General features: G+C 35.5%; 1 protein-coding gene across 16 annotated transcripts in view; it reads left to right on the forward strand.

The window, feature by feature from the left end:
• Positions 1-14,558, forward strand: part of BTRC (beta-transducin repeat containing E3 ubiquitin protein ligase) — a 201,387-nt gene that overhangs the window by 91,227 nt on the left and 95,602 nt on the right. Inside the window, exon 2 of one of the 16 annotated variants that reach the window (XM_054660431.2) lies at positions 7,113-7,168. The exons of 13 other annotated variants lie outside the window; for them this stretch is intronic. Coding sequence is in view for 1 of the 3 variants with exons in the window: in XM_054660430.2 (XP_054516405.1) it covers positions 7,097-7,168 (72 nt within the window). In the remaining 2 variants the exon portion in view is untranslated. Of the gene's footprint in view, positions 1-7,031; positions 7,169-10,874; positions 11,067-14,558 lie in introns of those variants that run through there. 2 more of the 16 variants (XM_054660430.2, XM_063781066.1) reach the window with 2 other exon arrangements.

Genomic DNA, 14,558 nt, shown 5'->3' on the forward strand with positions numbered 1-14,558 from the left:
GCAGACCTTTTCCTCCCAAAGAAGCAAATTATCCAGTACATTTTTTGCTATTTGATATACCTGGCTTCTATTTGGTTGTAATTGTGACTAAGAATTATAATGAGACTGTTGAACTATTCAGAGAGATGAAAATTTGAGGCATTACAGATTCTTGCTTTTTTGGCTACTGCTATTATAAAAACAGTTGATGCTGTGTATATTTCATTTTGTTGAGAGGCACTTTGCTTTCTATATGGACTAAAAAATTAGGCCAGGAAAGATTGCAATATTCAACACCATCAAAAATGCAGTCTAGGCAACTGGAGTTTTAATGACTTGCTGCCCACAAAATATCCCTGACTAGCTTTATAATGGAATGTAAAAATTCATTGAAGGCATATGAGCAAAACTTTAAAAAAAATTAACCATGACTTTCCTTCTCTGTAGTTCTTATGTTTCTTCCCTCTATCCCCCAAAGATCTAAACCAGGAATTTACTAATTTTTTTCTTTGCTTTAGTCATTTGTATTCCAGAGAGCACAATAGGGAGAAGGATACAAGATTGATTTTTTTATGTGTGTCCTCTTGAAAGCAGAGTCTGGGGCATGAATACTGTGGGGGGTGGTGGGGGGCCGGTTACAAAGCAATAGAAGCATGCAGCTAGTGTTCGCGTGCAGGTTGGACTTTTTGCGGGTCAAGGCAGACCAGACGAGTAGCTTATCTTGAGGGACGCAAGTAATAGACCAAATATAGAGCAGCTATTTCAGGAATCATGTAGGTCATTTAATTATCCATTATGATTGAGTGGCTAATGCTCTTTTGGCAATTACATGACCTCTGTTATTCTTGAAACCTATCCAGGCCCTCGTGGGTCGAGTGACCCACAAGTCAGTGCTCTCAGACTTGATTCTACTCAGAAAGAAAGGAGATGTTGGGAACCACTGGCATTTAGAAATGGCCATGCTTTCTTTACTGACCACTACCCAGAATGTCCTTTGTACAGCAGTGATAGGCAACTGGTTTTGAAGTCAACTATTCCTTCATTGTATATAGGAGCAAAAGATGCATTATACATTGGTTTCCACAAGAGGGTATTTTGGCAGGAGATACTTTAATACCACAATTAGCTATTATGGTATTCACTAATTCTGTACTGTAAGAACAACTACTATGATATTAAAATTAATGTTTGATATCTGTCAAACCAATTATCTGTTACCAAACTCTGTAGTGGTATTTTCCATTCCATAACGCAACAAGTGCTATTGATGATAGCTAATAACAGATATTAGTATATTATTAATTACTAATAGTAATTATAGTAACAGAGATTAGTAATAATAACAAAATGCCATTGATGATAGCTAATAACAGATTTAAAAATATCATTCATTAAAATTAGCCTAATTTGAATTTCAGTGCTACAACGATTATTAAATTAAAAGGCCACTTTAAAATTAGGTTCTGGTCAAAGACAGAATAAGTTGGAAACATCTTGATTGTTTATCACTTTTTTCTTTAATCAACCAAGTATTATTAATATTTCCAAAAAAAACCAATTTCTGCTAAATGATAGTAAAATTTTCTATAATTCAGTGACTTGTGGGATAATTTTGAGAAAAGAAAATGTACATTTCTTGTGATTCTTTAAATCGAAGATAGTTACGGTGTGGAAAGCAATGGCAGCATAATCAAATTAATTGTAGGATTTGTCAGAAATGCACAAAATTCTGCATAGTTAGCAAAATGGTAGATTAGAGGTATACAGCCATTCTCTAGCATTCCAGTAACTTAAGACCTTAGGCTTAAGAGAAATAATTTTGGTATTCTTTAAGTAGAAACTATTTGCATTGCTATAGAAAAAGGCAGTTCCTTCTATTGGAGAAAAAACATCTTTTAAAAATTTGTTACTTACACATCAAAGAGCATTGCTTTAAAACAACAACAACAACAAAAACCCAACAAGGTTGTTTATCCCTGGAGCAGTAAAATTAGCCATCCTTCCCAATAAATTTATTAAATTACCCCTGGTAGAACTCCAAGCTAATCTGTTTTGGTTTTATTTTCATTTTGTTGTTTGGTGATGTTAACAAATGAAAAATTGAAGACATGAATTGGTGTTTATAACCTTTGACCCTTCAGAAATAGAAGACTTCTCACTCAAATTTTAAATCCTTAAGCCAATACTACCTTAGGGTCTGGCTACTTAGAGACCCATGAGAATGCAGTTAATCTGAGTTATATTTGCTGTTTTCTGTTTAAAAACATATTTTCTCTCATTCTAGTTTTTTCATTTCTGTGGTGGAGATGAACAGAAAATGGAAAGCAGGATTTACAGCAAAAGTTACAGATTAAACTCAAGTATCCCAAATAAGGAGTATAATTAGTCTGCTTACCATTTTAAGAGGAAAGCAAGGGATATAATGTATGGTGTATAATTTTTTTTTCTCCCTATATATTACTTTTCTTTAAGGCATACCCTTCAATATCTATGCTGAGACATGTTTTTCAGCCTTGGGAACCAAAAATTTATAGAAATAGGTGAGAGGAATGGTATTTGTAATTTTAAAGACCCGAAGAGACATTAAGGCAGTATCATTAGTGGGGAAGGACACAGTATAATAATAAGCCTATATAATAATTTCTTAATTAGGAAAAAAAATAATGATTAAACAAGACCAGTCCATATTAGAGACATACACCTAAACACAGATCTTAATCTAGCCCAGTCTAGCTTTCAGAAATGTAGTTTATTTACTTGGGATGGTTTTACGTCTCGGGATATTAGCTTTTATCAAGTTTAAAGGAATCTTAAATTTCTTTCAAGATATTGTTGAATTGTAATAAAATGGTAATACCAAAGCAAGGAAGATATCCAAGGGGATGAAAGTCATTTAGCAAAAAGAAACAAAAAACCAGGAAACAAGGATGACAGAAAAAAAAAATTCATCAGAGAGAAAGAATTTTGTCATACATCCTAAGGGTTCTATAGTTCTCAGTCCTATTTTGATAAAAAAACTACTTAAGAAAATCTACAGAGGTCTTTGAGTTACAAAAATAACCAGATGTCCTTATTAGTAGAAGCAAATGTTTGCCTCTTAATTTACACAAAACTATATGCAGAGGATCTCTGGATGAAATATTTTTGTAAATATGGCAGCAAAGAAAATCATGGCACAAAAAAATCTGTCCAAAACACATAATCGTGAAGGTAATGTCTTAAAGAGGAAAGCAGTTTTTTAAAAGATTCCTATAGATTTAAAGGTAAAAGGTAAGTTAAGCTAGTTATATTTTGGTTTACATGATACGTATTCTTGGCTTTTTATTATGTATGTCTTTCTATCTGAAATCCTCCTGGTGAATTTTAATTCATTTTGCCTTGCTTATTTCTCTACTTTGTACATTGTTGTTGCATTTTGAATAGTGTAAACGTATGTGTGGATTGCTTTTTTTTTCCCTGAAAGAATGGTTGTCCTTTTAGTTCCATCACGAAAAACACAACCTACAGTGGTATAAGATGCCTGCTTTGCAAGCCTGTTTGGGATTTTAAAATATTAACCCACATTTTAATAAGTAGATGTAGTTTTGTAATTGCATTCGTACATTAAGCAGGATAAAAATGTTAAAAAAAAAAAACTACTTGAAAGGGTAAGGTAGGAAGTGTTTTTTTTGTTTGTTTTTAAATTAAGGCTTTAGAGCCAAAAAAAAAAACCTGTAAAGTTTAAATGGACTATTACTTCTGATGTGGAGCATATTAACATAATTACAAACTCTTTTATATACTCATAGTCATTGCTAAGTTGATGTTCAAACCTTTGATTAAGAAGTCACAAAGCTGACTGTGTTCAGACAGCTGTGTAATATTGCTCCTATTCACAAAACAGATAACTGTTTTAGCCCCCTCCCTTTTTTGGTCCCCATATTTATTGCTACAAATTTGTCTTTCTCCTATAGCTAGACTTTTAATTAATGGTGAAACATTAAAATGTTGTATTGTGATATTTTCGGTGACTTGAATGTTAACAGAAAGCAGCACTGCTCATTCATGCCCTTGCCTTGTCACTCCCTGGTGCAGTTCATCTCTTCTATCCTTCTTATCAGAGTATCTCAGTGCTTAGTTGAGCTTGTTTATCTTAAAAGAGCAGGAGGCAGGCTTTTAGGGAGTAAGCTACATGTTCCAGTATAACAGGCACCAATGCTGTTTGACTTGAAAAACATTTGATCTCTTACATTAACAGCCCATGTCACTGTAATAGGTAGTACAGCCGAGTTGTTCAGTTTTCTATTATTTTAGCTTTGAAATAACTGTTAGTGCTGCCCCAAAATCTTCGTGTATAAAATTGTATATTGGCTGTCCCCCCAGGACTCGTAAGTAAACAAGGTGATATGTGTGGCCAGAGGGAGGGTATTTGTTGGCTTTGTTTTAGATAATAACTGATCCTATCTAAAGATGTTTTCTGTCTGATCCCTGATAGTGGGTGCTGCATGACGTTGTATAAATTCGCAGACCTAGCAATATTTTAAGGCAGATTTCTGTTTGTTACTAATATATGTGCTCAGTAACTATTAATTATGAACTTTCATTTTTTTCTCTGATAATGAAACATTTAGTTTTTATGAAGCTTAATGTCAAAGATCCTGCACAATTTGCCTAAGTATAGCAGTTTGCACAGCAGTTTTTGAAAATGGGCAAGCAAGAATTTAAAGGGAATGTTTGTTAGACTTAAAATATTACTTTATTTAAAAATAATTCAGTTGTGGATATAATTTCTGTGCCAGGAATAGTTTGACAGTTGTAATCAGGTAGCAGTATTAAAAGAACAGAAAACAAAATTCGTATAATCAGGTTGATGTTTTCTTCCTCTTTAAGAGTACTTCTCCTTTTAATAGTGGTAGAATGGCAGCAAATAATTTTAATCCTTCCTTTCTTCCTTTCTTCCTTCCTCTATTTTCAAGAATCTGATTTTTCTCATTCTTATTTTTTTCTGTTACAGCATTACCAGGCCACCCAGTTACTTTCTTAGAATTTAACCTAAATTAGATACATCAGCCAGAACAAGCATAATTGGTTGAAAGGCAGCCATCTATCTAGGGAGTTCTTCTAAATACTGAATGTGTCATGCGCTTTGACATGACATATCTGTAATCTCTGAATACAGAAAGCACTTTCTGTGTTAGCTGTAGGTGTTAAAGCAGTAGTGTGTTTTAAGAATGTGTGCTGTGCAAATTCTGGCTTGTGAGGTAATGACAAGTGTTTGCCTGCATAGACAATATATTTTTTCCCCCCTGAGGTCCCCACACACCTAGTTTCCCTCAAGCTCATCATCTCTGTCAGGTTAATCAATAGGCACCGTATGGCAGAGGGTCAGTAATCAGTGTCATCGTGCCTTTAAATCGTGTTGAAAATTTGCTTAAAGCCTGGGCCAATTAACATCGAGATGATGAATGGATGGGAAGATGGGAAGAGCCTGCCGCTCAGGGGCTTTGTGAGGAGGAGATGCTCAGCTGTTGAGCAGCAGACACCAGCGAATAAAATCAGCCATTCATGTGAGCTCAGTCCACCCACTCTTAATGATAATGTCAATCTAGCAAAATATATACACATTGGAGTTGTCACGAGTTCATAAATCAAAGGAGTTTGTCAAAGGCATTCAGATTAACGAGGCAGCAGCAATAACAAGTCAAATTTGCATAGAGAATTGCTCAAATCTCAGTAAATTATGATCCTGTTTTTCATTTGATTATTTGCTAATGTCTCAAGAGGGAGAATGATTATATTAGCATGCAAAATCTACTCCAGAAGTAGAAATCTGAGGTATAGAAGACCAGTGCACTATGACAATTAATCAGTTTCTGCATACTAGCATAAATGCACAAGGCCCAGAAATGAACTTCTTTTTTATTATTATTTCTCTTTGCTACTGATCCAAATGGTTCAGCTTGACAGAGACTTTATATTGCTTTAACAGTGTTCTGAATTGTGCCTGCAGGCAAGACATAGTTATGCAGCTATAACCAACCTATCCATCTGCCAACCAGATTGGAATTCTCCTATCCAAGGCTTCCATTAACCCCCACTGACAGCTCCAAACAGGATTAAGAATTTGGAAGCATAAAAAATAGTTGTTCTTTGCAAATATACACAATCCCTCTGCATTTTGAGAAAGGATGCATCTGTAGTGTTTTATGATTAGTGTCGGACAGTGTGGCGGGGAGAAAGCCTGCTTGGCAGTTTTTTGACTTCTGTCACAGGGAGTAAGGCAGTGCTAATGGAAGTCCTCTTTGGTTGTCCCAGAGAATGTTGTCCATTCTATCTAGTTGTTAGCACTGTGCTTGGAATTGGTATATTACTAGAAAAGAGCACTCCTTGAAAGCCTTAACTGGTGAATCTGTGGAGTTTAGCAGTATAGGGAGGCCTTGATGTGGTTGTGGTTTAATAGAGTATGTCAAATGATAAACATGCTGGAGAAGCAATGTGCATGAAAACATGCCAGAGAATATCTTAGGAGGACACTTTAGGTCCTCCCTAAAATGAGTCCTTGAATAGGATTTTCCAAACAGCTTCTGAACTTAAATGACCTAAGTTTTCCCCATTGTATCCTAAAAGGATTAATTAAAATTTGTTTAAACACACACACAGTGTTTTTTTTTAATGTCACCTTTCATAGAAGAGTTTGAGTGATTTTGTCCATGTAGCTAAAATATCTGTTAACCTTGTAAAATAATAATTTCTGTTTTTGTAAATTGTAAATTTATATTTGGAGGCTAAATTAGCTCCAAGTCACATAATAAGTTAATGAGAAAAAGTATTAATCCAATTACTAATTTACCATTGAAGTTCACTATACTGTGTTTGCAATTAGTTACTAGAAATCGGTCTCAGGATTTTTTCCTTCAGGTGGGTTGTCATTCTCTACGATGATGAGCAGATGATTTCATTTTTAAAATGTGTTCAAAATCAGTTATAATCCACCACAATTTACCCGCTTTGCTAAAATGATAGAATTATCCCAGTTACAGAGTCCTTCAAATCCTCCAATGGTAAATTAGTGAAGTATGTGGCATTGGTGGGAAATGTTCGCTTGTAGCTTTGGAGCTGGTTATTTTATTTATAACGGATGTCTCTTCAAACAGGTTCAGGCTCTGTTGCACCATCCAACCTTGAGCAAGATGCTTACTCAAAGATTATTGTAAGTCATTATGAGTGGCTTGACTTTTCATCACTGTGTAAATTAGTTTAATTTTTTATTTGATTATATAATCAACTCTTAATTATCCATTTTATCAGGAGTTGTGTGTTCAAATAGATAACTGAAAATAGTAAATAAGCCACTTACTAGGTCATGGGGAATATTGCCCCAGCTATGAACCTGCTGTGTGCTGCCATCAAAACATCTTTACTTCTTGAATTGGACAGTCAAAAATACAAACAACCTCAAAGTTAGGAATGCTTTGGTTAAGGGTTGCCAAACTTTGTCTGTAAAGGGGCAGATAATAAACATTTGAGGCTTTGTGGGAGATAGGATCTTTCTTGTGGCCACTTACCTCTTCCGTTGTAGTGTGAAAGCAGCCACAGACAAATCGTAAATGGATGGGCATGGCTATAGGCCAGTTAAACTTTATTTGCAAAACTATGTGTCAGGCCAGAGCTTGTAACTGCTGTTAACTGATCATACTGGCATTATAAGTAGTGGGACAGTAGGACTGCAGTTGGGCTGCCACTGAAGTTCCTCTGCTATTAAAAACAAAACAAAACAAAACTTTTTTTTAAGCTAGCTGGACAGTCTGGGTTTAGGGTTTCAATTATTCATTGAGCATCTGTTATCTGTATACTTATGTAATGTGTTAGTGGGTAGAGGGAGCTACAAAGACTTTTCCCAGTAATCTTTCAATCTTACTGGTTAGTCGAAAGTAACAGTGCAGACATTTATCTAATTAAGTGCCTGTTGTGTGGATCAAGATTAAAATTTAGTTAGGGAATTTCCAGTAGAGTAAGGTGGAGTAGTTTTATGGTTTCTTGGAGAAGATGACAGTTAAACCTCATTTTAAGAATGTGTAAGACTTGAATAGATGAGATAATCTTGTGTTTATAATTGTTGAGTGAACTAGACTGGAGTTAAGAATCCTTCCAGGCCAGACTCTGTGGCTCATGCCTGTAATCCCAGCACTTTGGGAGACGAAGGCGGGAGGATTGCTTGAGGCTGTGAGTTTGAGACCAGCTGGGTAATATAGTGAGAACCCCTGTCTCTACAAAAAAACAGAAAAATTAGCCTGGTGTAGTGGCTTACACCTGTAGTCTTAGCTAGTAGGGAGCCTGAGGCAGGAGGATTACTTGAGCCCAGGAGTTGGAGGTTACAAGGAGCTATGATCATGTCATTGCACTCCAGCCTGATGTGATAGAGCAAGACCCTGTCTTTAAAAAAGAATCCTTTCAACCCCGAAATTTCAAGATCATATCACCTGTTGGTGAGACTATGAAGAAACTTGCTTAACTGGGGCAGAAAAGATGTGTTGTGGGAAATAACTTGGTGTAATATAGTAGGGAATTCTGGATGGTCCTGAAAACCAGGCCTAGAACTTCATATTTGATTTCATAGAAATAAAGAGCCACTAAAAATATTTTAGGGAAAGACCATTATGACAGTAGCAGTGTTAAGAAAGATTAACCTGGCAATAATATTCAATGCAAGAAACTTTTTTTTTTTCTTTGAGACAGGGTCTCACTCTGTCGCCCAGGCTAGAGCACAATGGCATGATTACACCCCAAACTCCTGGGCTTAAGCGATCCTCCCGCCTTAGCCTCCTGAGTAGCTAGGACGACAAGCATGTGCCACTATGCCCAGCTAATTTTTTTTTTTTTTTTTTTTTTTTTTTTTTATGTAGAGGTAGGGTCTTGCTATGTTACCCAGGCTGGTCTTGAACTCCTGGCCCCAAGCAATCCTCCTGCCTCTACCTCCCGACAAGAAAACATTTTAAAATTCACATTATATTCTCTAGCTTTGTGCTGAACCTCTGAAATATAAGATGAAACAGAAACTGGCCCTGCCTTGAAGGAGTTTACAGTAGTGTGGGGTGGGAAGCATGTTCATGTAGAGATATAAAGAGATATAAAGAATTAAGTGCCAATTGGAAGTGAAGTTTTTCTTCGGAGTAATTAATTCTAACTGCAGGTTAGGCATAAGGGGATAAAGGCTTCTCAGAGAAGGTATCATTTTAGCTGACTCTTGAATCGGGATTTTTAGTAGATGAAGAGATTGGGAAAGAAGCCTGTTACATGTTAAGGGACTAGAATTAACAAAAACACAGAGATGAAAGAGTGGTTTCCTTATTTTGGTGAATGATAAATAATGTCATGTAAATGGTACAGAGACTTTGATGGAGTGTTAAGTTGGCTGTCTTATGGATGCTGTACTAAGAAGTTTGGGTTTATCCTGTTATTGCCAAAAAGCTATAAAAGGCTTTTGAACAGGAAAGTAACCTTTTTAGAATGATGATTCTAATGGCCGGGCATGGTGGCTTACGCCTGTAATCCCAGGACTTTGGGAGGCCGAGGTGGGTGGATCACTTGAGGTTAGGAGTTCGAGGCTAGCCTGGCCAACATGGTGAAACTCTGTCTCTACTAAAAACACACACACACACAAAATTAGCTGGGCATGGTGGCGCATGCCTGTAATCCCAGCTACTCGGGAGGCTGAGGCAGGAGAATCACTTGAACCCAGGAGGCAGAAGTTGTAGTGAGCTGAGGTTGCCACTGCCCTCCAGCCTGGGTGACAGAACGAGACTCTGTTTCAAAAAAAAAAAAAAAAGAATGATGATTGCCACTCTAGTGTATAGAATATATCATTTGGATTTAGGCAAGGATGTCAATGTCAGAAGGCTGTCTCAATAGTAATAGCACTGGTAAGAGGTGTTGTGGGTCTGGACTAGAGTAGAAGCAGTGGAAATGCAAAAGTAGGGTCAGATGTATTAAAATAGATGATTCAAAGAAAAAGTTTATAGACTGGAAATTAGCTAGATATGTTCAAAGAAAAAAAAGGAATGAGTAAAAACTGACTCTGAGGATTTAAGTCTAGGATAAAAAGAAAAGTTGGGAGGAAAAGAGCTGACCTAGAAATGAGTGGAGATGGTAAAAGAGTGCTTTAAATTTAGATGTGTTGATTTTGAGACAGTTTAAGCTTATCACCTGAATACTTTTTTAATATAATTACTTTCTTTTTTATTTGCCCAGTTTGGTTGTGGAAACATTTTATCCAAAATGCATCCCTGAGGTCTAATGCATGAGCTTTAGCAGTATTTCCTTCATTGACCTTTTCCTACCCAAATCTCTGTTACTGTATCTGCAGGTGTTACAGCCCAAATGCATCTAGTTTGGAGTTAAATTCAAAGTTGACAGGGAGACTTTCATTCTGCCCTTTCAATTCTAAGCTAGTAAGCACTGAGCTAAGAAATAAATATTTGAGTTAATATAAAAGGTAACAAGTTGTGCACTGGGCTAAGAAATAAATATTTGAGTTAATATAAAAGGTAACAAGTTGTGTAGAATCTTTTACAAAAATATTTTAATATACTATAGTCCCCACTTATTCATAGGGGGTATGTTCCCCAGTGGATGCCTAAACCACAGATAGTTCTGAACTCCATGTATACTATGTTTTTTCCTATGGACACATACCTATGATAAAGTTTAATTTATAAATTAGGCATAGTAAGAGATTAACAACAATAAGAATAAAATAGAACAGTTATAACTACACTGTAATAAAAGTTACATGAATATGCTCTCTCAAAATATCTTACTGTACTGTACTCACCCTTCTTATGATGATGTGAGACAATAAAGTGTCTATGTGATGAGATGAAGTGAGGTAAATGACCTAGGCATTGTGACACAGCATTAGGTTACTACTGACCCTTTGACAGCATGCTACCTGCTTCAGGTGATCCTGGATTATTGAGCCATGAAGATGTTGGTAGTGGGATGTCAGGAGCAGACAATGTCAATGACTCATGGTCGAGTAGCATGTACAGTGTGGATACACTGGACGAAGGGATAATTCACATCCTGGGCAGGACAGAGCTACCAGAAAGGTGCACAATTGAAAACTATTTCTAAAAATTTCCATTCAATATTTTAGGACCTCAGTTGACTGTAGTAACTGAAATTGCGTGAGTGAAACTGTGGATAAGGGAGGACTACTGTAATGCTATTCATAGACTATTAGTACTCAAGGACTACAAACACATTCTGCAATTTATTTACTATAATGAAACTTTCCATCTGAGTATTGGGAATCTGTTGTTCTGAGCAGGCAGGTTTGCTTAGGGTTGGTTTAAAGTTAAGCAGTAGAATATAATGTTAATTACATTTGATGGAATTTTCCCCCTAAAATTTATTTTTCACTTAACTTTTCTCCCATTTCTTAACATTTTATTATGGATTTAATTAATTTTTTATTTTGACATAACTTCAGATTTATAGACAAGTGAAAAGAATAGCACAAAGAATCTCCTTACACCCTTTCACATAGATTTACCTAATGTTAACATGTTACCACATTTGTATTATATCTGCTTATAAATACATATACACACGCACATACATCCATTTATGTATTATTTTTTCTGAACAATTTGAAAGTTACAGACGTAATGTTCCATCCCCCCTAAATGTTTCAGTGCGTGTTTCCAGAAAAACAAAGACATTTTAATAAAAATAATCACAGTACAAATTATCAAAACCAGGAAATTGAATGGATAAACAAAACTGTGGCACATCCATACAGTAGATAATACTACTTGGCAATAAAAGGAAAAGAAATACTAGTATTTACAACAACATGAGTAGATCTCAGATATTTTATGCTAAGTGATAAAAGCCAGATTCAAAGGTTACGTACGATATAATTCCATTTATATGACATTCTGAAAATGGCACAAATTATTGAGCCAACAAATCAGTGATTTTCAGTGGGGAGAGGGTTGACTATTAAGGAGAATTTCAAGAGAATTTTGGGAGTGGTGGAATTTTTCGTTTTTTAATGGCGGTGTTATACAACTGTATGTTTTTGTCAAAACTTACAGAGCTGTATACCAAAAAGGGTAAATTTTTCTGTATGTAAATTTTAATGGTGGGGAAACAATCAGGAAATTAATATTGATACAGTGTTATTAGTTCACCTACAGAACTTACTAAAAAGTTTCCAATTGCCTCAACAGTGTGTGCTATACCTCTTTAGTTTCCTTTAATCTGAAACAATTCCTTAGTCTATTTCATGGCCTTGACATTTCTTAGGTACAAACTAGTAACTTTATGGAATGAAATACTCATTTTTGGGTTAGCCTGATGTTTTCTTATAAGTAGATTTAAGTTTTGTGGTTTTGACAAGGATACCTCACAAGTGATGTGCTGTTTTCAGTACATCATATTAAAAGGCACACAATGTTAAGGTGGCGTCTGCTGGATTTCTCCACTATGAGGTTACCCTTTTTTCATTGTAACTATCAAGTATCTTATAGAAAAAATATTTTGAGATTATGTGACCATCCTGTTAACTTGTCAAACTTTCACTCACTTATTGTAGTTTTAAATTTTACTTAGGTTTTTGAGATGGTGTCTTGCTGTGATGCCCAGACTGCTCTCAAACTCCTGGACTCAGGCAGTCCCTCTGCCTCCACCTCCTGAGCAGCTGGGATTACACGCATATGCCACAGTACTAGGCTCACTTGCTAATTTTAGCACCCAATGATGATTCTTGCTTATATTAATCACTTATCCTTAAATAGAATTTATTGGATATAATTTACCCTGATGATCTAGGAAAATTATGCACATAGCTTATTGGGAATCCTCATAGATAAAGATGCAAGGAATAACTGTGTTGCTGAGCTTTCCTGGGTGATGTTGGACAGGCTTTGAGAACTATTGAGGTGACTACTTAGGTATACATGGCTATTTCATCATTACCCCTTACCCTCAAGACTGTAGACCTAGTAATCTCATTCACTGGCATTCTGCTTCTACTCTTTAGTATTAGGAGGGTTCCTAATCCTTGTTCCTGATATCATGACTGTTCAATGTCCCTACCTCTATTTTTTTGTAACAACATTATAAGTTGGATTTTTTGTTTGATTTGATTTCTCATGATGGATGGCCCAGAGTAAAAGTGTTGGGTTAATCTGTATTAAAAGAACATACCAATGTTTATGGGTTTCCCCCATTTTTTGTTTAAGAGTTATTTTTAACAATACCATTTAAATATTCTTTGCCCTAGTGGGATAGAAAGGGGAAAGGAACTCCTAAGAAGCTCTGTGTTCTATGTTAGGTTAGTAACACCCTTTAAGCTCCCTTTGTGTTTTCATTCTTTAGACATTTTCATAATACCCACCCAGTGGTTATCCATCTAAATCTGATAAAATAGAGGGTCAGTAAAAAGAAAATTGTGAGTAAGGGCTAGTCAATACTCAGGCTGTTAGGTTGAGATGACTATTTTTCACTTTATAATTCAGTATAGAGGAGTTTGCCAGCAATTGTGTATCAGCCCAAGTACCTGTATAATAAAAATGTGATTTATAGTATCTTTGGTGTGACAAACTTCCAGCAAAAAGTAATTAGGCTCCAAGTTATATGATAACATTTCAAAAAAATAATTAATTTTGAAATACAGGATCTTACACTGAATTAAACAGGTTTAGTTTATCTGATCTTTTTATTTATTTATTTAAAGGAGGAATTTCATGACCTGAAAGAGAGTTACTTGCAAATTCTAAGTTTATAATTGGATACTGGCTTAAGCTTCTATTATATAAGGCATTTAATTTTGGTATTTAAAACATTGATCTTTACATTTAAAAAAAAAAAAACATACAACTTGATGTTATGGGGTAAATAAATGTTGACCTTTCCCTTTCTTTGTTTGATACTCTCACATAGCATGTATTGCCAGTCGCCTCATTTGTCAAGCTTTGTAGTCATTAATTCAATTATATCCTTCCTCCATTTTTTGGTAGATGATCTCCATTCCTTTTTTTCCAAACAGGGAGGAAAAGAAGTTAGAACTCTGAAGTTCTTGAGTCTCTGTCCCTTTCTTTGTAATATAGCATGCTTTTTCTTTAATTTTAGGGACTTTTACAAGGGATCATCACAAATGTAAAATATCAAGTTAAACCTCATAAGATATTTCTGCCCAAAAGAAACACATTAGGGTACTGGCCTGTCAGGCTTACTAAAGGTGACACACAGGTGTCAGCCACAGAGGTGAAAGGGCCTCAGAATGACACAGTACGTTTTTTATCTCTCAGTATCTTTCAAAATGTAATATCTAATACAAACCAAAAAAGTGAAACTTACATGTAGGTTTAGAACACAGTAATGATTGTATATTAATAATTTCATGCTTGTATGAAAATTTTCAGATAAACTCTCATGTTAAAAATAATTTCTGAACCTACAAATAAACTAACTCTCCTGTTAGAACGTTATGACTATATGTAATGTAAGGAATATATTAACTGTAAGTTTTTTGTTGTTGTTGTTTTGAGACGGAACCTTGCTCTGTCACTCAGGCTGGAGTGCAGTGGTGT

The sequence above is a fragment of the Pan troglodytes genome, chromosome 8, assembly GCF_028858775.2.
Source record: "Pan troglodytes isolate AG18354 chromosome 8, NHGRI_mPanTro3-v2.0_pri, whole genome shotgun sequence".
In the NCBI taxonomy this organism is placed as follows: Eukaryota; Metazoa; Chordata; class Mammalia; order Primates; family Hominidae; genus Pan; species Pan troglodytes.